At 45.3% G+C, this 25,499-nt stretch overlaps 1 protein-coding gene across 1 annotated transcript in view; it reads left to right on the forward strand.

Annotated features, from left to right (window-relative positions):
* Positions 1 to 25,499, forward strand: part of GRAMD1B (GRAM domain containing 1B) — a 242,825-nt gene that overhangs the window by 192,390 nt on the left and 24,936 nt on the right. The window contains 5 exon segments of the mRNA XM_078146908.1: positions 2,667 to 2,687; positions 15,927 to 16,011; positions 17,053 to 17,156; positions 17,707 to 17,802; positions 18,996 to 19,076. Coding sequence (XP_078003034.1) covers positions 2,667 to 2,687; positions 15,927 to 16,011; positions 17,053 to 17,156; positions 17,707 to 17,802; positions 18,996 to 19,076 — 387 coding nt within the window.

Here is a 25,499-nt window from a genome sequence, read left to right on the forward strand (position 1 = left end):
TGCCATACTGCTCCCTGTACCCTTCTCCTGTAGGTCTGCCATTAAAGTAGTTCTCCTGATTCTCCCTCCCCTGTAGCCTAATATTAAAAGCTTCCCAGATCCCATTCCCTGACCCCTCATCCATTTGTAGAATCCATCCCTGTGTCCCACCTCCCTTAGTCCTCTTCTGCCTTCTGGTCCTTACCTCTTGTGGTAAAGAGGACTTAGAAAGAAGCATTATCTGGGGTGGGTTAAAGCAGAATAGCCCATTCACTTGCAAAAGCAAGATATCTACCTTTTCAGTCTCAGTAACCAGGTGATGGAGTTGATAACGTCTGCAACCTCTTGTAGTCAGGACCCATGCTAAGACAAGCTTGGATGAAGTAGGAAACAGAGACAGGAGAATCAGTCTAGATGGCAGGGTCCTGGGCCTCCTGGAGCTTGGCAAGGGCTGGGCAGGATCAGAGCCCCATACTGGTGAAAGCAGGAGGGTGTGTGTGTGTGTGTGTGTGTGTGTGTGTGTGTGTGTGTGTGTGTGTGTGTGAGACAGACACAGAGAGAAACAGGGAGAGAGAGGGAAGGAGAGAGGAAGAGAGAATTAACCTTGGCCATGCTACAGGGACAGTATTTCTAACCCCATAGTCTCGAGTGGTGTCAACTTCCTTCAAGAAGAGAAAATTAGTTTTCGAGATTGGCTGGATTTTGCCCAGTTAATTAAAAACCCCAGGGTGGGAGAAGAGAATGTTGAGATGAAAGTATGAAGTCACGTGATGTTGGGTAGACTCATGAAAATCTTTGTCTGGGATGCTGAGGAGTCAGCCTGCCCAGCTGCGTGATAGTATGGCCTTAGGCAGGGTGAAGCATATAGGATAATATTAACATGAGCTTATATTTATATGTTACTGGATGGTCACAAAGCACTTTTCATACATGGTGCCATATGTCAATCAGTCACATTTATGTAGTACTTTAGAAAGAGAACTGGTTTAGGATCCAGGAAGATCTGAGTTTGAGTATCCACTTCTGACACATACTGGCTGTGTGACCCTAAGCAAGTGGCTCTCATTACTCTGTGTAACTCTCAAAGACTGTAAATTGCAAAGAAGAAACCAGTCCCCATTGCTAAATAGAGTCCCTCTTCTGGGAGTTCCCTTTCCCAATGAAACCACCTGTCCACTTCCTCTCCCTATAGTATTTTACAGCAGATCAACACTATCATTAAAACCATAAGTAATGCAAGGATTCTCATGCCCATTTTATAGGTGAGGAAACCGATGTTAGCAGACATCAGGGACTTGCCCAGGGTCACACAGTGAGTGTGGATTAGCAGAGGAGGGGTGTTGCGGTGAAGCAGGGAGAGATAGGTCAGGACTTGTGGCAGGTCTGCCAGGGCTCCTTCGAGCATACCATATTGTCCAGCCTTGCTTGAATAATATACCTAGGAGATAAGTTGTATTGGCTTACTATGCCCCCTTGTAATCCCCTTTAACCAGGGAATAAGGAGCTGGTCCTGACTTTTCTGATTTTTTAAAAGCTAGAAGTGGGTGAAAGAGGTGAGAAATCTTAGGGTCACTGGGTGGCAGCTGCAGCCCTCATTATACATACCCACTCATAGCCTTCATCCCCCTTCCCCCTCTTTGTACACAGGCGTACATGAGGATGAAAGCATATTATATGGAAGATGAGCTTCCTGAGGCTAGCTGGCATTCTCAGATTCCGAGACTTAGGGGGATAACTAGCTAGCTGGGGCTTCCCTCTTCCATCTTTCACCAAGGGAAATTCTCTGATTCTGAAACCCTGATTCCTCCAGCAAAGCTAATTCAAGTGGAGGAAGTCATTCTTACCCAGGCTCCTTCTCTGGGAATGGGGTAAGGTTGCAGACACACAACAAAAGGGGCAGAGAGCAAGGCTTTCTCCAGGACTCTTGAGAGAAGGTATTTTCAGTCTACTCAGAGGGCCCTTAATTGTGTATCCCAGACCAGCTTCCTCTTCCTCTTTGTGGCAGAGCCTTAGCACTCCATTTAGACAAGCTCCCTTTGGCCAGGGTTGGCAGAAAGGACAGCAGAGGACAAGTCTCTGTTTTGTTTTATAAATTCCCTAGGAAATAAGTTAGGTCCGGAGCTTTCATCCTTTCTCTTAGATCAAGATTTGAATGAGGGAGCCTGCATGCAGCAGTCCCACCCACTGGACTGCTCTCCCATCCCACCCACCCTAGAGAGGGGCTGCCTTGGAGCACAGGGTGGGTGGAGTTTCTCTCTGTACTTTGCTCCAGCTTGGACAGCTTTAGGGCAAGGTCCCTGATGCCACAGAGAGCATCCCTGTCCTCTATCAGAAGACCCTGGGGTTTCTGATGGGGAAGCCTGTCTGTGTTCTAGCTATTGCTGGGGCTGTTGTCCGGCTGCCACCCCAGCTTCACTGGGGATTCCAGCATGCATTGCTCTGGGGTGGGATGTGGCTCTTTTCAGGGACCCTTTACTCCCTCACTTTGAAAAAAGGAGGACCTCCCTTTGCCCGTAGAATGGATATTAAACTGCTTTCAGACTCCTGCCTACCCTACCTTCCTCTGCTGTTCATGTAACTGCCCTGCCACCTCCCCGTCCCCACTGCCTTGAGCCATTGATGCTCTGGCCAATCTTGCCATCTCTACCCAGACTAATTTTACCTTCTCTTTTATTTTGTCCTTTCAGAAAAGCCAGAGTTGGTATAACGTAAGTACTCGTGTTTCTCTTCACTCTGGGTACATGTAAGGTGGGTGGGGGCGGGGTTGAGGGAGGCAAGGGGTTGAGATGGTCTGGTGGTCAGCTTGGCCTTCATCCTAGGACTGCAAGCACAGAGGTCAGGGAAGTGGGATTTCTCTCCTTGCCTATCCCCTCCTTCAGAAACTTCTGCCACACAAATATCACTGCCCCAATCCAGGATACATTTGGTATAGGGTTATTTAGGAATGTCAAACTGAGCTGTTTGGCTCTGCTCTATTTCCAGGAAGATAACACTTTGCCTTTTGTCTAGGACTCACTGGGTATTGCTAGAGAAATGGGTAATTTAGTGGACAAAATGGTTTTCTGGATGAAGGCATAGTCCTAGGGCTATATAACAGAGAGTCAGCTTAGGGGTCTGGGATTGGGGGCAGAGAAGGTTTTTGGGAAGATGAGTGGTCATGGTAAGGGCAGGGGGTGGGGCTGGGTCACATGATTTGGGGTACAGGGTAATTTCTATCATGTGGCATGTTTGCCTCACAAATGATATTTTAAAGAATCAGGTACTGAATTTAAAAAGGAAAATGGGACTGGGTTTACAAAGGCAGTAACATGAAAGTTGGTTAGAAGGGGAAGCTCAAAACCTATACTTCAGAAGCTTTGACTCCATGAAGGACCCACAGACAAAATCAAGAACAGATAAGTAAAGATGTTATAGCCCGTGGTTCAGAACATAAAATTCAGACTAAACTGTCAGGGAAGGCAGATAATGAAAGAACAAAGGAAAGCCAAACTTCTTAGGTATAGCAAAAGAAAATTAATGAAACTAAGAAGCTAGAGGGGAACGAAGATTTTTGAACCAACAAGGAAGAGAAGAAAAGAGAAGAAGTAAATAACTAAATACCTGTTTTAATGACCAGACCTGTGATTTCAATGATGTTAACTCCTGGTGAGTAACTTCTTCTACAAATACAGGTCAGCATATTCTCTGCAATCAATAATCTTAGTGAGTTGCCTGGGCCTCTGAGAGGTTGTGACTTTTCCTGGGTCACATAACCAGGATGTGTCAAAGGCCTTGAACCCAGTCTTCCTCAACAGGACTCTTTATGACTCAGAAGCCAGCTCTGTTTCCTCTGCTGGGGGAGGGGGGAAGAAATTAATATTTTAAGGGTAGGTGAGGCATAGAGTAGCAGGGACTAGGGTGGAGGGGAGAGAGGAGAATAGTTTCCACCTTCTAGGAACTTATTTGTAACTGCATAGGTTGGGGAAGAAAAACAAATGAATCCTCCTTGAACACTTCTCCTCACTTCCTGATTGATATCTGGGGAACAGATGCTGAGAGAGTGCTGAGAGAGGTGTCATCACGTTGGTTGTGCTGAAATGACCCTCAAGATTTTAAATCACCTTCTGGAGTGCTGTTGGCGAGTTACACGACTGGGCTTCCTGCTCAGCTGTACTTTGTCCTTTGAGGTGGCTCAGTGGGGATTTGCATTAGGAGATAGGAGTCGGAGTGACTGGCTTGACCTCATTTTGTACCTTATTATGCTTCTTAATCCCTACCCTCACATCTCCTCAGCCCTCTCTGTATCACCTTGTCTCTCTTACCAGAAACCTGGAGCCAGAAGCTGTTTCTGGAGAAGGACCATCGTCCCATCTCCTCTCCCCTCAGCCTTTGTAGTTCTTTGACCACCCTGAAGAGACAGTGTTTATGTGTGGGGAGGGAGGAGAGGGAAGAGTGTAATAAAGAATATTAGAGCAGAGATTCCCCTTTGGTGAGGGAAGTAAGAGATGTTGTACTGACCCCTTGGTTAGGGGAGGGAGAGAGAGAGAGAGAGAGAGAGAGAGAGAGAGAGAGAGAGAGAGAGAGAGAGAGAGAGAGAGAATGTGCAAGTGCTAGAGCCTAGATGCAATTGTAGGGACTTGGGCCAAAATCAATACAGGCTTTTGTATATCCATGTTTATGTACAATGATGTTCTAACATCAAGCACACATCAATTCCCGTGAGATCTTAAAGGTTGTTCTCCTGTGCTATTAAGTGTCCATCCCATAGTGAACTGAGCTTAAGGATTCATGGCCCTCTGTGTCACAGTGAATCCCTAGAAGTCAGGCAGTGAGGCCGATGGGGTCTCTCTTCTTCCTTTAGTTTGGGTTGGGATAGGAGAGAGACAATAAACTGCTGCATTCCAGGGTATCCCTCCCCTATCCCTACCCCCCATATCCCCATTTGTGAAGCCAATACATTGACCTTGGGATCTGAACTCTGCTTTCCTTGTCCTTTTATTCAGGACAGGGTTATTAACCAAAGAGAAAAAAAAGACCCTTTTGTTTAGAGATGGAAATGGGGGTTGGGTGGGCAGCCTGCCTTCCTAGGAGCTAAATACCCAAGGCAAGGAGTTTGTCTGACTCATCCAAGCTTCCTTTTGGGGTGCCAGGAATTTTTCTGACACCTGACCCCCACCTACCTTGCATCCACGGGAGCTGTGTGCTGTATGTCCCACAAGGAAAGGAGGAAAAAAGCTGAAACAATGAATGACTAACTAGATAATTAAAATAGTTTTCTTATCAGAATTTGACAGACCCACCTCTCATTCCTGTGATCTCTGACCTCATTCTCTGTCTTTTCTTTGCCTTTTAGACTTCAGATTTTTTCCTTACTTTTCTCCTATTCTTTCTTTCCCCTCCTTTTTCTTTTCCTTTTTCCTCTTTTCTGCTCTGCTTGCTTTTTCTCCTTTCTACCTTCCCTCCTTCCCTTGAATTCTTCTTTTCTAGCTTTCTTTCCCTCTTTTCCCTTTCCCTTTCACTTCCCTGCCTTGTTCTTTTTACCTCAGTTTCCAAGCATGAGTGGGCCAAAATTGCTAGCAGTCAATAACAGAGATGGGGGTTCTAGAGATAGATCATGTCTCCTGACCAGAAAGATGTGAGAGGCTGCATTCTACAACCAGGGACCCAAATGTCAGGGGACACTGTTTCTCAGACATTCCTGTTTTGGGTCCTAGGTAGCCCCTGAAGTTCTGATGATGAGCAGACATGTTAGAAGATATCATACCAACTGGAGACAGCCTAGTTTGATATGAGGTTCCAGATAGATTCCATCTGCACCTAGAAATGCTGAAAAGCTGCATCTCCTCCTGTTCAGTCCTTACAGATCAGTCTTCCCACACAGGTTTCTTTCTTTTACCTGCAGTGGTAGCCTACTCTGGAAAGCCAAATGAGTTAATTTTACTCAACACAAATCATTAGCTCACTGTGAGCTTTTATCAGAGGTACCTTAAATTGTTCCTTACATGTCAAAATTCCTTCTTGTGTAATTTCCCATTGGAGGTTCCTTCAGGGACCCAGACATGACAGAATTTGGGGCTTACCACAATCAGCCTTTTCTCTTCTTCCTGCCCAGCCCACCAAACGCATACACACTCATACATCCCCTCTGCCTCCCCTAACCCCACCACTAAAATGCTCAAGTTTCCTTGTCTACTTGGTTCTAGCTCAGGGCCTCCAGTAGTGGTGGTGTCCTTTTATCTACTGCAGGCCCTCAGCCCCGCTTGTCTCTTGGTCCTATTGAGATGGGCTGTGTACTTGGTAACAGCGTTGAGGAAGGATGTGGGTCAGGTAAGGGAGAGAGGACATAGCTAAATGATTATGGCTGATGAGAGAAATAGCACGTGGACAGGGGCCTCTGTTCCTGAGGAAGAGAGGTAGGAGGTAGAGACAAGGAGCTAGATGAGTCTCATGGGAAGGTGGTAAGGAAAGCCAGTCAGGTCCGGGCCCCTCAGGTAGAGAGCCCTGTTGTGCTGCATGCTGCTCAGACTCTATGGTTCTCAATGTTTGATATCCTTTCTCTCTCATCTTTCTGTTTTTTCTCCATGTGTTTTTCAGCATGAGAGACAGCACATCCGGAGAGTAAGCACTGTGTGTATTTATTGTAGTTCCTAGTGCCCTCGAGGGGCCAGCTGAAAGCAGTTCTGGGAATTGGGCTGGGTGGACTGCCTCTCCCCCTCCGAGCCTGGCTTCTTTTGGAGGACCCTATTCTGGCCGTAGCCTCAACTGGGGATATATAGTGGAAGTTAAACACTGCCAGTGCCATAAGACAGTCACGTTCTCCTAGGCTAACCTTACATTGTGGTTAGACCCAAAGCTGGGGAAGTCATTGTCTTCATCCACATGGCAGAGGCCTACACATACTTCTCCAAGCAAACCTGAGTGCCTGAATAATCCCAGTTATGTGCCTACATAAATCTGTGCTCTCATTCTGTGCACATACCTCCCTACATACTGGCATCGTACCACACCCACCAGATACCTGCTGATGTGCAAGCTCTCACGGATGCGTGAGCCCACTTCAGATAACATCAGAAAGGCATGCCAACCCTTTTAAAGGAGTCTTCATGTGATTCCAGTGAGCAGATCTTTGCCCTGGCCCTGCTGCTTTGACCTGGTTTTCTTGATATTCCCCTCTGAGCCTGTTTGATCCTCCCAATCAAGGGGCAGCTAGGTGGCACAGTGGATAGAGCGCTGGGCCTGGAGTCAGGAAGTCCTGAGTTCAAATCCAACCTCAGACACTTACTAGCTGTGTGACCCTGGGCAAGTCATTTCATCTCTATCTGCCTCAATTTCCTCAATTGTAAAATGGGAATAAAAATAGCACCTACCTCCCAGGATTGTTATGAGGATCAAATGAGATAATGTTTGTAAAGCACTTAGCATAGTGCCTGGCGCATGGTAGGTATGTAAATGCTTGCTCCCTTCCTCTTCTCCATTTAAATGCTGCATCTATGATGCCGGTCTTTTCTAGAATGGTTCCTTTTGCCTCTCCTTTTTCTCTTACCTTTCCTTTCTTAGATCTGTCAGCTAACTTCCCTTTTTCAGAACTCTTCCTCAAAGTGGGGGGAGACAATGCCAATATGCCATTGCCAGTACAGTTACCTAAGGTGCCAGCACTTAGGGCAGAATCTCCCCAAATTACTAAGTCTTGGGCTGCCCCAGATACAGAGCCAAAGAAAGACTTGTATCCTACCACTGTTAGGACAGGTGGGTTGGCATTGCCCAGGATGATGTCCAAGAAAGGCACCTCCAAATCACCTTAGCGAAGGTAGGAGCCCAGCCTAGGCTGGGCACTAGGAAAGCAGTCCTCTCTCCTAGCTCTCCCCACTGGTCTTAGAGTCTCAGAAGTTGGAAGGAATTTCAGAGGTCTTCAGATACTGCAGCAGGAATCTCCTCTACCACACCATTGTCAAGGGAAAATCTAGTGTGTCCTTGAAGACATCCAGTGAGAGAGAATACATTTCATCGTCAAGCTGTCAACCCTACTTAGAAATGGTTTTAATTGTTAGGAAGTTGGTTTTTATTTGGAGCTGATATCACCCTCTCCACAGTTTCCCACTCAGTGCTTTGGGGCCTAGCAGAACAAATTTAATCCCTCTTCCACGTGGTAGCACTCTAGGTACATGAAGATAGATTAGGATATCTCCCCTCCCCCCATCCTGCTGTGTGTTCTTCAGGCTAAAAAAATCACCGGCACCATCATTTGATCCTCATATGATGTGGTTTGTAGGCCTCTCACCATCCTGGTTGCTCTTCTTTGAACATGGCCTAGCTATTCAGTGTTCTTCCTAAAACATGGCACCCAGAAATGGACAATGTACTTAAGATATGTTGTAACCAGAGCAAAAGCATTTCAAGCATATTACTGGGGAAGACAGGGCGTTACCCCATTCTTCTTGATGCCAAAGAACCAGAGACTTGGAGGAAAGTAGTAGGACTTGGGGGAAAGGAGGGAAACTGGGAAACTGGGTAAGAAAGCATGGAGAAGTTGAGGGGAATAGATGCTTTCTTTCCTGTAAATTAAACATCTCAGAATGAAGCCTGAACCAGCCACAGTCCCTCATCTGGAAGAACTGTATGCGCTTATGTCACATACTACGCACCGAACCCCCCCCCCCCCAGGCTCCCATACTGACATGTAGTACTATCACCCATTGAGACTTCATCTTAAGGCAGTAGAAGAGTGACCAGAAGAGATAGAGGGAGCAATGACAAATAAAAGATAGAAGAGGAAAGTAAACAGGAAGGTGAATTCAGAGTGACCAAAAGGAAGGATTTAAGGGAAAGGCATCTTCAGTTTTCAGTTTTTCCTGTCCCAGTGGACTACACAAGACCCACCAGGGGACATAGGCATGCAGTCACTCCCTTCTGCAGGGGGCAATACAGAAGGACTCATACTCCATGAATATGGATGGATTCTTGGTGGTGGACACATGGCTGGAGGCAGCATTGGGACCGTCCTCCCTCCCCCAGAGAGATGGGTCAGTGTGCGTGCCTTCTCTTCCTGATCGTGGTTTTTATTGCATGTTCTGATGGCATTGGAGCCTTGGATTGGTATGTAGCTGGTACCAGAGAACAGTGCCATAGAAAACCTGGAAACTTGGCTATTCTGAGTCTCAAGTTCCCTAAAAGTACTTGAGTTAGTGGGCAGCTTCTTGCTGCCTACACAGTGTGATTGAATGGAAGAAGGGATGGTTCTGGAGAAAGTTAAGGGGGAAGGGAACCAGGGGGATTGAATCAAGCAGATGGGGTCAGAAGAGGATAACTTAAAAGGACCAAGATAGTAGCAGGCAAGAAATCCTAGGAGGGATAGATATTAAGGACTATCTAGCCTGTGTTGAGATTTGATAAAGGAAGGTCCATTACCTCCATCCCTGATCAGCCCACCCATCCCTAATCCTGCTTTATTCTGTATGTCCCTACTTCTCCAGCTTTCCTGCCTGCCTTGTCTGCTTTTACTTTTCAGCTTTTCTTTTCCTGTATCACCTCCTTGTTTCTCCTCATGCTGCCATTTCTTTAGCTTCTAGTCGCCTTTCCCATAGCATATTTGATTGGAAGCTTCTGTTTATCCCCATCAGAAGTAAGTACTCCACCCAAATTTACTTCTTTCCCAACCCTTCTGCTCCTTCCTCTTGTCAATGGACAGAGGGTAAGTACCACTCAGTTCTAGTTCCCCATGTTTATCATAGAGTTAATATTAACCTTGGGGTTACTTCCCCCTCCCCTGGCCTTGGGATCCTGCTTACAATGCACCTCTTTGTAAGTAATGAGGGGGAGGCAAAGGTAGACATATATGGAGGTGCATCCTCCTGGATGTTATCTATTTAGGTGTAATTTGCTCCCGCCCCATTACAGCTGGGACAAACAGTGCCATTTGCCATATCCCTTAGTGATCCTATAAGGCAAAGATTCTTAACTTGGTATCTGTGAACTCTGAAAAAAAAAACTATTTCAAAATAAATGGTCTCCTTTGCAATCCTATATATTTTATTTGGTGCAATTAAAAACATTATTCTAAGAAGGGGTCCATGGGATCCATCAGAGTATCAAAGGGGTCCATCACACAAAAAAGGTTAAGGACTCCTACTATAAGGGAATTGTTTTCAGTCTCATGGTTCCTCTAGATTTGAGGTATGAGGGAAGAGACCTACATAGAGAGGCTATTGGCATTTTAGGAACTCTGTGAGGGGCTGTTGGCAAACCCTGCCCTGTTGTCTAGGAGAAGAGCAGCATAGGGGAAGACATGGTACCCTGAGATGGGTTGTTAAGGAGTAGGGTAGGACTGTGTACTTGTTTGTATAAGTCATATTTATCAATGTAGTAGGAAATTGTCCACTCATTATTTATTCAACAGATGTTTATTGAGCTCCTAGTGTGTACAAAGCAGCTTGGCAGATGCATATGTATAGCCAGAAACACACAGAATCAGAATCACTAAGTTTAGAATAGAAAGGAACTTTTATGCACCATCTAGCCCAACCTTCTCATTTTATAGATGTGGCAGCTGAGGCCCAGAGTGGGGAAGCAGCTTGAATAGGGTCATACAGATAGTGAGGGGCAGAGGCAGAATTTGGACCGAGGTCCTCTGACTCCAGTGTTCTTTTCACTGTTACCCCCCATACACTGATTTAGGAGATAAATTTATTGGATGAATGTCGGGATTCTGTGTACATAGACATGTTCATACATGTGCACATTTGGTGATAGATGTAAGTTATATAGGGGTCAGAGTGTGTGTGTAGGATTTAATATTTGCTAACTATCTTTATGTTCTCTAATGCCCCATAGGAGTATGGGGAAATACTAGATTATCTATTTCTGACACTCCCTGTTACTGGCCATACTCAGACCCACTTCTTGGACTAGTGTGGACTCTACCACACCTGAAGCTACTTACTGGCCCCTCTTGGCTTAAGAGGGACTGTCAGGGTCAAGGCCTGCACAGAGTAGGGATGATGCCCAGACTGTCTGAAATGCCCAACTTTCGTTCAGTGTAAGTCACTGAATCCCCATAGTAAGCTTGAATCCTCTCTACAAGCACCAGCTTGGTACCTGTGTCCAGTGGTAGGTTTCTAGGCTTTCTGACCTCATTCCTACCCTTGTCCTAGAGGCCTAAGCCTTCCTAACCTCAAGTATCTCCATTTAGCTGGGCTCAAACTTTATCTTCCATCTACCTGTCTTTCTGCAGCATCACATTGCCTCCAGGGAGGTTAGAGTTCTTAAAGGGAAGTCTCTGGAGGACTTGAAACTAGGGAATCCATCGATGTGACATGCCAAAGAAAGAGCACAGCCCTAGGCGTGGGGTGACCAGAGTTCTCGTCCTGCTCCTCCCAGTAAAGTGCTGTGTGACTTTGGGTGGGTCACATGACCCCCCCCTCCTCCCCGAGCCTCAGTGTCCTCTTCTGTAAAACAAGGAGGCTGGACTAGTTGAGTTCCAAGGTCCCTCCAGCTTGAAAACCCTAATTCTTTAAAACTCTTTGGAAAGTAGAGATCGTTCTTACCCCAGGTTCTCCATCTCTCCATCCTCCCTTGCCTGAAATAAGCCTTGATAGACTCCTGACCATTCCAGGCCTCCACTTTCACTGGGAAGCTGGTGGACGGGCTTGGTGGGATAGTAAACACAGAAAGGAAGCTCTCAGCTCTTTGAGTCTCAGATTTCGGATTTCATCATCAGAGCAGCATCTCTGGTGCCTCCTTCTCCCCTCCCTCCACCTCAAGCTCGGGCCAACAACTTTCCTTCGCAGGAAACATCTGCTAGGGGAGGCTGGGCTGGGCCTGGGGTTATTGGAGGACATTGGCCAGGACCATCCCCCAGATCCTGTAACTTTAAGTGTGTGTTTGGGGCTGTGCGTCCTACCCGCCCTCCCTCATTGCCCTACACAGGCAAGTCTAACAAAGAAACTGTTTGCCATTCAACCCCAGAGGAACAGGGACGGGTGGGGAGGACAGAGGAGAGGGGCTGAGGCTGTTCTTCTTGTTATGCCCAGTAGCAGCTGCCCAGGGGGAGAGAAGGGAGGCCCAGCTACTGTCCTGTTGCTGGTGCCTGGGTGAGGAGATTAGACTTTGCTGCCTTGCCCTCTGTGTACCTGGGAAGTGACAGGCAGGGACTAAGGATTTGGGAGTCCCTCATGGTGCTTTGGATGAGCTCTGAGTCACCCTGTCATAAAGGCTTGCAGTGAACAGTGAGTCACTGGAGGGGCTGGAGCTCTGAACTCCCTAGCATGGCTGTACCCACTTCTGGTTCTGTCTGTGGAAACTATACCTGAGTTAGCCATCTGGCTGGGGGCCGTCCAGTGCGGCCCCCATGAACTTGGTACATGTGTCCCATTATTTGGCTCCCCGGCCTGCTGCTTTGGAACTTTGGTTGCACTCTGAGAGTTACAATCACTACTCACCGGAAGGAAGCATTTCACCAGGGAATCCCCAGGAGTGGAGGTCACCCACTTTGTCAGCGTCACATGGGAAGAAGGGAGCTTGAGAGCAGGAGGCTGACCAGTGGGTTCATTCTGTGACCTACTCTGACCACGTCCTTTTGGCCGGATAGACACTGTGTTGAAAAGGAGCCTGAGTGTGAAGGGAGAGTACAGGATGGTCACTGACCCTTTGCCTTCCAGCCTGAGGTCATTTTTCTGCTGTCAGTCCAGAGAAGACTGATTCTTCACCCTGTGGACAGTGGGGAAAGGGAGCACCAAGGAGCTGGACACGTTAGGCTACCGGATGGGAGGGGAGCAATGGACTCTTTGACAGAATCTGGGGTCCTGTGGAGCCTAATGCTGGCTCAGGAAAGTGAGTCTTTGCCATGTTACCTGCAGAGGTTCAACAGCTTATCTGCAAACTGCGAACACTGGCATTGCCGTGAATCCGAAGAAATCCCAGCAGTGAGTTTGCAACCTGATTATTTTCTGTCTGCCTCTGTAAGGGTTTCAAAATCCTTAGCAATTGTCATTTTGTTCTGTTCCTGAGAGCTTACAGCACTAATAGAAAGGGTCCGGGCTCCCCTACTCTTTGGCCTTTTTAACATGTAGGGTGGAGGTGTAGCTAACTTTTGGAGGGAATAGCTCCAGGAATAAGAAGAGGGAAGATTAATAATGTACAAGTCATTCCCACTGGTGTATAATGCTTGAGGGTAGGGGAAAAAAAGCTGAAATAATCTCTACTGTGCCGCTGCTGCTGGAGCAGTCCATGCTGATAAACCATGTTGGCAAGCTAGTGAAATGAGTGCCCAGGTTCGAAATGCTGAATTTTAGTCTTTACCCCTTGGCTTTTGCTTCTGGAACTTAAAGATCCCAGGTGGTGAATCTGAATTCCCTATTCCCCTACTCCTGAATCCCCAGGATTCTTGGAAAGGGAAAAGAGGAAGAGAAGAAGATAACTCAGTTGGCCTGTGGTTTGGGAAATGTGGCTGGGCTTTCAGTCCCTCTACACCTGTGGAGGCATTACTCAGTGATACATTGGAAGTGGGAAGAACTGGGTGTGGGGGTAGGTGAAAAGAAATGAAGGTTTTGAGGCCTGCAGTAGTTTGGATAACAGTGTTCCCTGGGTCGGGGTGGAGGTAGGGGTGAGGATCACCTGAATTGGGTTTGAGCACTCTGCTAAATTGCTGGTCTCCAGGGTGAGGCTAGTTTATCTCTTCAGATACGGTCCCACAAAATTTCAGGGCCTGTAGGGCTTGGTGAACAGGGAGGCACCAGTGTGATTTTGGGGACTTCTCTGTTCCTCCACATAGACAAAGCCCGAGTGTCTGCTTTCCATCTCTGTCCTGGACAGAACACTGGACTTAAATAACAAGTGGGAATTTGATTAGACTGAAGCACAACCTTCTTCACTGCAGTGGTGATTAAACAAAGGCATGTGTGGAATTATTCCTAGAGAGTTGTCCCACAGAATCTCTTGAAGTCTTTTCTAGCACTTGAATTTAGTGGAATTATGGTGTCCCATTTAGGAACATCAGCGTTTTAAGGGCAACTCATTTTGTAAACATTTAACAAAAGACAAACCATTCAAATTAGTTGAAATCTCTGAAGATATTTTTTCTATAGAAAGCCTTCACAGATAACCATTGGGCCAGTGGACCCAGTAGTTGCAACACTAGGTTAACAAGTTAGATCATAGGTTTGAGCCTTATCTTGGTCATTTAGGCTTTATTAGAGAAATAACAATTCCATAGTCTCAGTGCAGACAGGTGTGGTTGAACACAAAGGAAACTGGGTGGGAAAGTGTTCAGGGGCCCCAAATAGTCCAGTTCCACCCCTGGAAATGTAACTGAAAACCTATACCCTCAGGGCAGTAGTATGAACTTTATTTCCTAAAAACAGCAAACTAGACTTACCTGCATTAGATTGTGAGCTCTTTGAGGGCAGGGAGTGTCTTTTGCCTTTTTTTTTTTTGTATCCCCAGCATTCAGCACAGTGCCTGGCACATAATATGTAGGTGCTGAATAAATGCTTTTTGACTGACTTTTTTATCCTTTCCTCTTGCAGGGATATTATCCTTTGTTAAATTGCACAGTTGCTTGTGTGTGCTCAGGGTTCTTGCTTATTATAGATTGGGATGTATGTCCCTAGGAGGCAGGAACTGTTTTATTTTTATCTTTATATTTAGTGGTTGGCACATACATAGTGTTTAATCAGTGCTGTTGATTTCCTGATTGATTAGACTATTTCAGTGTTACGCCTAGGGGGACCGATCACTTATGTCAGGTATATTATAATGGCGATTCCTTTCGTTTATGGGTTGAAATACTTAGCTGGTGATGCCCTTTCCAATTCTCAACATATGAATCTATGAGATACTTTATTTTATAGATGTTGGAGTTAGGAACCGAGGACTGGATCTGTAATTCTGTTTATAGAGTTTTCTTCCAGATGAGAAAACTTCCTTGACCTGTGTAGATTTGTGCCTCCTCTGCTACATTGGGAAATTAAATGACTTGCCCAGAGTCGCACCAGTGTCCTTCAGAAGTAGGACTTGCATTCAGGTCTTCCTGGCTCCAAAGCCTGTTCTCTATTCACTTTGTCATTGGTGATGAATTGCTTTTTAAAAGAAGTTTGGGTTTTAGTATTAGCCAAACAAGCTGCCTAATTCAAGACACTGGAAGACCTGAAGGGGGAGAATGGTTGAAAACAGGGGAGGGAGACCTGTGACCTCGAGGACCCACGTGACCCTCTAGGTCCTCAAGGGCAGCCCTTTAACTGAATCTAAAACTTCACAGAACAGATCCCCTTAAAAAAGGATTTGTTCTGTAAAACTTGGACTTAGTCAAAAGGCCACACCTGAGGACCTAGAAGGCCACATGTGGCCTCTAGGTCGCAGCTTTCCAAACCCTGGAACTTTAAAGAGGTTGCTCACATCTCAGAAACAAAGCCACTTTTCCAGTTCCAAGCTTTTTTTTTTTTAACCTTTTTTTTTTCCCAAAAGACATAACTGTGCGTGGAAAAGGCTATCACTAGTAGGGCATCAGAGCATTTGTCCCTTTCCTCCACCTTCCTTTTGAAGTTCCCTTCGCATTCGTGTCCCCTCTTCTTTGAGGTGGGGGTGAGACTAACGTTGGAAGATAACTTAGGGCTTCCTGTTGCTTCTGGAGGAGTGCTTCACCTCTCTCCTTTCTGTTCGTATTGCACAGGGCAGGGCTGTGCATAATGTGGGTACACTTGTCCTTGTTAGCTTTCTCTCAGTATGGCCCTGGGAGGCAAAGTCTACTGTACTCTCTCTTTCTCTCCATCCCACCGCACCTCCTACTCCCTACTAAACCTCCTGCATAACTTGGCCTTGCTGTATATGTTGGATAAAAACATTTCATCTTCTCCTTCCTAAAATGGGGGAAACTGCTCTCTGCTAATATACTGCCCCTCTCTCCTGTACTCTATCCCTCTGGCCTCCGCAAGTGTTTTCCCCTCTCATCCCCCTAACCTTAACTGTTTGTCATGCAGGTGTTAAGCCCAACTTACAAGCAGCGGAATGAAGACTTCAGAAAGCTTTTCAAGCAGCTCCCTGACACAGAGCGTCTTATCGTTGGTAAGCCGGGAGTGACCCCCAAACAGGGGCCATTACTCAAGCTGTTTTACCAGAAAAAGAATATGGCCGTATGTTGTTCTGGATACCAGACTACCTGTACCCTCTTAGAGCAAAAGGACATTAGGCTGACACTTAGAGGTGGCCCATGGGAGTTTGGGGGAGATGCTTCCTTGTTTTCAGGTGGTGAGATTACCCAGTACCTAGTACAATACCTTATAAACGTTAACTATATACATTATTATTATTAATTAAGCTGTAAACACTTTTATTCACATCATTTCTACCTCATCTAGGTGGAGAGTTAAGTAGCAGGGAATTTGTAGGGAGAAGACCAGAGGGAAGAGGCAAGGCAGTTAGCTAAACTTCATTGGGCTCTTTGCTTCTGGCTTGCATGACTTAATGGCTTACAGATGCCCTCTAGAATGGCTTCTACTTCTGTGAATGTTCCCATGGACTGAGGCAAATATAAATGTCCATAGTTCTCCTTGCCTAATCAGAGGGCTGTTCAGAACTTACAAACCCAGGAAGTTACTACTCCTCCAAATCTTTGGGGAGACCTCTCTGATCCCCTTATATGAGTTTCTTCAAGCTGTTACAGCAGTGACAGGGAATCACCTCCTGTACTGGGCCACCCTTCCTTAACACTCTGGCTTCCAATGCCACTAGACTTCCTTCTGCTTCTTTAGCCTCTGGGTCAATAGCACCTTGAGCTGGAAACCCTCCTTTCTCTCTGAGGCATCTTCTCTCCTATCTGTCTTGTCTGATACATGGTCATCAGATAGGTCTTCATCTGTTTCCCTGAGCCTCATGGATGGCTTTCCAAAACCTTCAGAGCACGAGATGCTGTATCCTTCTTAGGCCATTAGTTTGGGTAGCTCTCATTCCTGGTCAGTGGTGAGAGATCTCAGACCTGGGTCATTATTTTCTCAGAGTTGATCAGTGTCCCTCGTGGATGGGGAGGTGCATCTGAACTGCAGTGACTTGGCAGCTGTTTGGGGGGATGCTTCCTGCCTCTGACTTCCCTTCTCTCTCCTGCCCTAGATTACTCATGTGCGCTCCAAAGAGACATTCTCCTCCAGGGCCGACTCTACCTCTCTGAAAATTGGATCTGTTTCTACAGCAACATCTTCCGCTGGGAAACTCTGGTAAATGCCTGAGGCTCCATTTCCCTTTGGCTGTGGCAGAGCGGGACCTCTGTACCGTAATTCCTGTACTAACTTCATGCTCTATCCTGCTCCTTAATATTAACTGTATAAATAAGCATGTATTGAAGAACTGCAGGCTCCAAATAGAGTTTCCTTTATTTTATCCACTTCCACATTTGTTGAATATGGGAGGAAACATTGTACATATGAGGTAAGGAGGGGAAGGACTTGGAGGAACATAGATAGGACCTATGAAAATATGGAAGACTATAGAGAACGCAGAAAGTACATGGAAGCAGGAGGTTTGGCTTCTGGTCCCTCACGTGCCAGTAATTAGCTGTGTTAATTATCATGTGCCAAATTCTGTTTCCTTATCTTTAAATTGAGAGGGTTGAACTAGATGAGTTCCAGGATCCCTTTCAAATCTAGATGAGTTTGGTTGATTTTAACTCATTTAGTCTTTTGTAGTGCTATTGGACAACTCTCTGACAGACTGTATTAATGTCCTTTTTTCCTTCTTGCTCCTTCTCCTGTGTTGTGGGTACCCCAGCTAACAGTGCGATTGAAAGATATCTGCTCCATGACTAAAGAGAAAACAGCCCGACTCATTCCCAATGCAATCCAGGTTTGCACAGACACTGAAAAGGTAAAGTTATGCCATTCCAGAGAGCCCTCTTTACCCACCTGCTTCAAATGCTCCCTCTGTTACCTCCCTCCCCACTCTTGCACCAATGTTCATGTTTCTAATGTTACTATAATGGGACTAGAGGGAGAAACACTCTGACAGCCTGGAGGCAGAAGCAAGAGGCAGAGAAGCTGATAGGTTGGCTTAGGGGGGTGGGGTGCAGGCAAGGAGAGGCAGAGAGCTCTTAGGGAGAGTCAATTGAAATGCCCAGGGATGGGTCTTACCCAGATATGGCCAAGCCAGACTGGATGATTTATGTGCCGATTCAGTCATCTCAGGTCTTTGGAAAGGTTACTATGAGCGCTGACCTTTAACTAGGCCTTGAAGATTAATGGGGTTAAGAGTGGGGCCAGGCTTCTGCTAAGGAGGTAGAGAGGCCCAAAGATTCCTAGGGGCCTGGTTCACAGCTCTTCGTTGTCTAGTGGATAACAGCGGCTCTCGGTTTTCTCCCTCTAGTTTGCCATTTTACTCCACCCTTTTGTGTCTCTTTGTGGAGACTTTGAGAGTAGAAGGAAATCAAATTCTAGGTAGTTGTTCTTCATGGATAACTGTGCTGAAAGTTTGGGAGGAAAGGGAGGAGAGATTGGTCATTCTTAGTTGTCCAGATTTTAACTGTGGTTTCTTGCTCACATCACCTTAACACTCTACCCCAAAGAGTGTCTGTGTGTGTGTGTGTGTGTGTGTGTGTGTTGTGTGTGTCTGTGTGTGTGTGTGTGTGTCTGTGTGTGTGTGTGTGTGTGTGAGATATTATGACCCAGTGACTTTGGATGATGTAATCCAACAAACATTGATTTATCATCGTGTATTGTGTGCAAGGCTGCAAGGCACTGTACTAGTTGCTGGAGATGTAAAGACAGTAGCAAAGAGTTTATATGGTAGTGGGGGGGGAGGGCGTGGTGCATTGTGCAGTGCAGCTTGTGCGGGATGACTTCAATTAGGAGTATATTGTCTCTTGCTTATGCTTGTATCCTCAGCACTTTAGCCTGGCAGACAGTGGGCACTTGATAAATGGTTTATCATTCATTCAAATTGGGAGTTAGTGGTGCTTAGCCTCTGACAAATGGAAATAGAGGTAGAAAGGCCAAATGGCTGTTCTCCTATTACCTAATTTTTCTGAATAGGCCTGTCTTTTCCTTTTTTCTCTCTCTTGCCAGCACTTTTTTACATCCTTCGGGGCCCGAGACAGGACATATATGATGATGTTCCGGCTCTGGCAGAATGCCCTCCTGGAGAAGGTAAGCATGGCCTCTCTTCTCAGTCTAGATTTGCTGTAAAGGACTCAGTTTCTTCATCTGTACAATAAGAATATATTTGCCCTCAGAGAGCTGGCCTTGGAGTCAAGAAAATCTGGGTTCAAGACTCACCTCTGACCCATACTGACTGTGTGACCCTGGACAAATCACTCTTAGGGCTCTAGGAAACTCCCAGAGATTATAATTTGCTAAGAAGGCGGTGATCTACATCGGTAAAGGGAGTTCTTCACCAAGAGTTCCCTAAGGTGATGAAATCACAGGTCTAGTAACAACCAAAACCAAAAACCAAAACTTTCCCTGCCTAACTAAAAGGACTGTCCTGAGAATCCCATGCACATGTTTAAGTGCTTTGTAAATGGTGCTGTTCAGTCATTTTTCAGTTGTGCCTGACTCTTTGTGACCCCATTTGAGGTTTTCTTGGCATAGAAATGGGAGTGGTTTGCCATTTGCTTCTCTAGCTCATTTTACAAATGAGGAAACTGAGACAAGCAGTGTTAAGCAACTTGAGTCACACAGCTACTGAGTGTTATGTGTCTGAGGCAGGATTTGAACTCAGGTCCTCCTGACTCTAGGGCTGGTACTCTATACACTGCTGTACCTAGCTGCCCCATAAGAGCTGCTATAATTTTTTTTTTTTTGGCAAGGCAATCAGGGCTAAGTGACTTGCCCAGGGTCACACAGCTAGTAAGTATCAAGTGTCTGAGGCCAGATTTGAGTCCTCCTGACTCCAGGGCCAATGCTCTATCTGCTGTGCCATCTAACTGCCCCTGAGATTCTGTAGTAGAAAGAATACTAGACCCAGAGTCAAGAAGGCCCTGGGTTTGAGTTTGACTTGTAATACTTTCTAATCATGTGAAGATGGGCAAGTCATTTAACCTCCTTGTCCTGGAGATCGTAAGTCCTTGGAGAAACAAATCAAAGCATCAGTGGGAAGGGATCCAGAGACCACTACGCTCTGATCTCATCCCCTCCGAGGCCCCAGGGAGCAGAGCAGGGAGGTCCTAAAGATGGGAAGTCTAAGGAAACAGGTTCCAGCTAATTTTGAGAGCAATCCAGCAATTTGTCAGCTTTGGTTTTTGTTTTCTTCCACAGTAGTGAGCTCAAGCAGAGGCTGCCTAGAATCATCTCTAGTAATCCAGTTTAACTGAAGCATAGAATACCCAGAGGGTGATAAGAGTATGAAAGTAGGTCAGATCCTGATATAGAAGGCCTTGAATTCCAATCTAAGGGGCTCAGATTGATTTATTCAGTAGGTATAGGATCTTGGTCAGTCAGTAAGCATTATTTAAACTCTTGCTGTGTGCCAGGAGAAGGTAGGTGGTATAGTGGATAGAGCATCAGGCCTGGAGTTAGGAAGATCTGAGTTCAAATCTGGCTTCAAACCCTTAGTAGCAGTGTTACCCTGGGCAAGTCACTTAACCCTGTTTGCCTCAGTTTCCTCATCACACTCTAAGCATATGATTTCCTTTAGAATACTAGACCCTGGGTCAAGAGAGACCTGGTTTAAATTCCACTTTTGATACTTAACTAGTGACATGACCTTGGCCAAGTCACACAAGTTCTGTGAGGCTTATCTGTCTGAGGCTGGACAGGGAATAGTACATACCTCAAAGATTTTGAGAATCAAATGAGGTAATACGTTGGAAAGGCTTTTTCAAACCTTAAAAGCCTCATTTAAATATCAGTTCTTATTCACCCAGGATCAAACTCTGGCTGCTTTTGTCTTGTTCTGACTATATCTTTCCCGTGTTGTATTAAGAAGCCTCAAAACTGGGAATAAAAAAATTGGTTATTAGACAGTTACTGGAAGAATTTAAATGAATCTTGAAAGCACCATCTCCCAAAATCTGAGGGAGGAAGAAGTCAAATCAAGTCAAGTCAAAAGGCATTTATTAATGGCTTATTAAAGGCATTTATTAATAGATGTACCAGGCACTGGGCTAAGCACTGGGAATACAAAAACAAGGAGAAAGACATGCTGCCTGCCCTCAAGGTGCTTATATTCTAATGAGGGGGAGGGGAAAAGAGCACAAAAAAGGAAGCTGAAAAGGAATGGGGTGGAGGTGGAGGTGGAGGTGGAGAAAGGTATTATAGAGGAAGTCTAGAGAGACATGAGTGGAGCACTTTCCTTAAAATGGTAGTTCTGGGAAGAACCAGCCAATGATAGAAAGGGGTGGATTGTCTTCTAGAAGATCAGGAATGGAGTGAGCTTTCAGGATGAGGAGGTTGCTTTGTAGTGGTCGAGAAAGTCCAAAGAGTGATGAGCAGACTCTGGAGAGGAATGAGGACATGGCTGGCTTGGGTGCTTTCCTTAAAATAGAAGTCTTAGATAGACCATTTATGTCATCATATGCCAGTCATTGCCTTAGTTGAGTACCCACTGGCTACAGGGATCTGTCCTAGAACTCAGGACAGATCTATACTGGATTCTAGCATGGAGAAAGGGGGTGGGGGAGTTATAGATAAAGAAGAGCTCACAGTTCTTGCCCCTAGAGGAAGTCTCAAGTCTTATGAGAAAGACAGAAAACTACCTGTCCGTGGAAAAGGCCAAAGGAAATCTACAAATGAAACAAATGAGTACATTATGAATTCAGCAAATATCTGTTGAACACCTACTATGTTTGAGGCATGGGGTTTAAGTGTGGAGAGACATCCAAAGATAATGAGAGACATTGCCTTCAGAGAGCTGTCCATTTAGCAAGGCAGTACGACCTCCACAAGTAACTTTAATAATAATGGCTACCATCTATAATGTGTTTTAAGGTTTTCAAAGCACTTTACGTATATTCTCTCATTTAATTCAAAATAGAATATGATAAATGCATAAGAAAGTTCCCACTACAACCAAGGTGAAGGCAAGATGGATTCCAATTGAGGGAATGAGAGGTGGCTTCATTAAGGAGATGCCATCTGAACTAGGTCATGAGAGTGGATAGCATTTCATCAGGCATAGAGGACCAGTGAGAAGGTATTATATGAATACTGAATGGCATAAGCAAAGATGTGAAATTGAGAAAGAAAGTAGGCCAGTTTAACATCCCAGAGGGATGTAGAATATGATGTAACTAGGAAAGCAGGTTGGCTCCTGATTATAGAAGCCCTTAAATTCCAGTCTGAGGGGCTCAGATTGATTTATTCAGTAGGTATAGGATCTTAGTCAGTAAGCATTTATTAAGCTCTTACTGTGTGCCAGGGGAAGCTAGGTAGTACAGTGGGTAGAGGGCTGGAGTTAGAAAGACCTGAGTTCAAATCTGGTTTCAGCACCACAGTAGCTGTGTGACCCTGGACAAGTCACTTAACCCTGTTTGCCTCAGTTTCCTCATCTGTAAAATGAGCTGGAGAAGGAAATGGCAAACCACTCTAGTATCTTTGCCAAGAAACCCCTAAATGGGGTCATGAAGGGTTGAACAGGACTGAACAAAAACAACATGTACCAGAACTGAGCTAAATTGGAAAGGGGGGGGAAAGGATACAAATAATAATAAAAACAAAGACAAACTTGCCCTCAAGGAAACTGAAAAAAGGGGAGGAAGTACTTAGCAAGGGGGTGTGGGGGTGTGGGAGAGGTGAGACAGTTCTGGGAGAATTACAAGAGCAGCATAGCTGCTTTTGAAGAAAAGGAGAAAAACTGTGGAACTTTTTTTAAAAATAGAAGTCCTGGAGTTCATGCCCTCTAGCCAGAGACTCCAATCAGAGGGGCAGAGGGTACTGATGATATATGAGTACAAGGCAGATTCAGTCTTGAAGCATCACAAGATTTCCCAGTGCTGAGTTTCCTGGGGAGAGAAGGCATGATGGAGAGGTCCAGAGAAGTCCCAAAGCAAGACCTTCTGGAAGTTAATAAATGCATTTACAAAAGAACCCCAGATAGAACTCTGATTCATATATTTGTTAAATCAGAACCATAAGTAGGGATGAGGGGCGGGACTTGGCTTTGGCCCAAGGCTCCGAAATTTAGAGGGCATTGAGATCACTTGTTCTTCAAAAGATAAAAGAATTTAGCTTAGTATATAGTTAGCTAGACTCATTAGTTAAAATAGGAAGCTACCAGATGGCTAATTTCTCTTTTCTTCCCTGCTCCCTGTGCCTTTACCCGACCATACCCTGCTCCCTCTTTCAGTGTTGACCTTCCTTGCATTCTTGAATTCTTCCTCCTCCTTCATGGGGCTTTGTTTATATGCTAAATTATTTTCTTCCTATCTTCTCTATATAGTCTAAACTTAGACTTTAAGATGTATCAACTATTGAATTTTATTAGAGTCAAGTAGGCTAATTAAGAAAGAAGAGGGGTAGAGATGAGTTAAAGACTGAAGGTGATTCGGTTTGGGGTGCTAGGAACCTTGAAATGTGAGGGTACAGGGCAGTCTGCCTGGAAAGAATTGGAGCACAAGCCTTCTTTCAGTTAAGGAGGTGAGGTTTATTTTGATACCAACAGGAGTGGGCAGATTCCTAGTGAGTCTGAACCTTAATGGGGGTGAGATTGGTACTTTTATAAAAAAAAAAAGACAGTGAGAAGATCTGGATGGGGTTAAGGAGTAGTAAATAGCCTGGGGTAGGCCAGGTACAGACAATAGAAAGAGTTAAGTTGTCTGGGCTGGGTTGGAGATTGGCAGATAGATTTTACACATGTGCTGCTGAGGAGGGGTTTCAAATTGCTTTTGGTTTTGTTGATACCTTTATTAATTGGGTAGAAGGTTTTCCAAATGATGGGGTGATGGGACCTAGACCCCTAAAAAGAAAAAAAAACATGTCTTTGAAAGCAATCCAGTCCCTGAATTTTCCCATACATTTCAGATCACTGGTGTGGTGCCTCCCTTCTCCCCCCCCCAACAGATATCTAGCCCATCCCAGCCCACCTACATACTCAATAATCCTTTTAACATTCCTTTCACTGTGGCTCTCCTGATTTACTCCCAGACCACTTAACTCTTTTCATTGTCTTCAGCTAGTCCACCCCAGGCTCTTTACCACTCCTTAATGTCATCCAGATCTTCTCACTGTCTTTTTGTTGTTGTTGTTTTTAAGTATCAATCTCACCTCCATTAAGGCAAAGACTCACTCTGAATCTCTGCCCTGTCCTATTGGAATTACAGTAAACCTCACTACTTTGACTGAAAGAAGGCTTGAGTGGTTGAATTCTTATTAGGCAGACTCCCTTGTACCCTCACATTTCAGGGTTCCCAGCACCCCAGACTACTTCAAAGGGACAAACAAGTGGAAAGAAATGAGCCATCCCGGATAGGTGTATGGTATATGTGAAAGAAAGCTAAGGGTAAGCTCCCACTTTGTGTGGGGTCTCCTTAAGAGCATTTCAGACATGGGTAAGGCATTGCCCTCTGCCTAGTTCCCCTGGTCTCAGAGGACCCTCTCTATAATTCCAAGCGGTACACAAAGGTAGGTGAAATTGGTGTTTCTGTCATTGCAAACCACCAGCTTCTCTCTGTTTGTGAAATCATCATGCTCAAAGAATAGAGGGAGGGCTAAGTGTGAGGCTAGTGTCTCTACACATTCTTAAAATTAAAACAAAAAAACCTTTGGTTTGATCCTTTCTAGTACTCTCTTCTTCCTTTGCCTTCTGCCTCCCCCCCCCCCCCACCTTCTCCTACTCTCCCAAGCCTCAGGCTCAGAGAATGTAAACATTTGGTCAAATGAAATAACAAATGTAAAGTGCTCTATAAATGCTTTTAGTCAGCCCACTCAAGAGACTCATACCCACCCACCCTTGTCCCAACCCACTTTTCCTTCCTTTACCAGAGATGTTAAACCCCATGAGAATCAAGCTGAAGCAGCAGTGAGCAAGGAGCTGAAGACCACTGTATTCCTATTAAATCCACTTTGTGGCAGCCCCCAGAGAACACAACAGACCAATGGGAGTTCTAGGGAAGAAGGTTCTACCTCATTATAATGAAGGAATATCTTCATAGTTAGATCTGTCCAGCAATAAAATGGTTTTGTTCCTTAGATAGTGAACTCACCGCTGGAGGTATTCCATGCAGGCAGAGCCTGGCATGACCACTTGTCCAGGATGTTACAAAGGGGATTCCTTTTTTTTTTTTTTTGGCTAGGCAATGGGGTTAAGTGACTTGCCCAGCTAGTAAGTGTTATGTGTCTGAGACCGGATTTGAACTCAGGTCCTCCTGGATCCAGAGTTGGTGCTCTATCCACTGCGACACCTAGCTGCCCCAAGGGAATTCCTTCTTGAGTGGGAGATTTAACCAGATGTGTTCTCAGGTTCCTTTTCAACTCTAACCTTCAATTTTCTTACCCACTAACTTCTGATTTCATGGAATCAGAGTTGAAAAAAAAACCTACTTAATGCAGACAATATTTGAGTAGACATCTCCTATAATATTATTGACAAGAATTCATACACCTTCCATAAACATCACAGTCTCAGATCTGTAA

This window comes from Phascolarctos cinereus, unplaced genomic scaffold (assembly GCF_003287225.1).
Source record: "Phascolarctos cinereus isolate Bilbo 61053 unplaced genomic scaffold, phaCin_HiC Scaffold_726;HRSCAF=1367, whole genome shotgun sequence".
Classification (NCBI taxonomy): Eukaryota; Metazoa; Chordata; class Mammalia; order Diprotodontia; family Phascolarctidae; genus Phascolarctos; species Phascolarctos cinereus.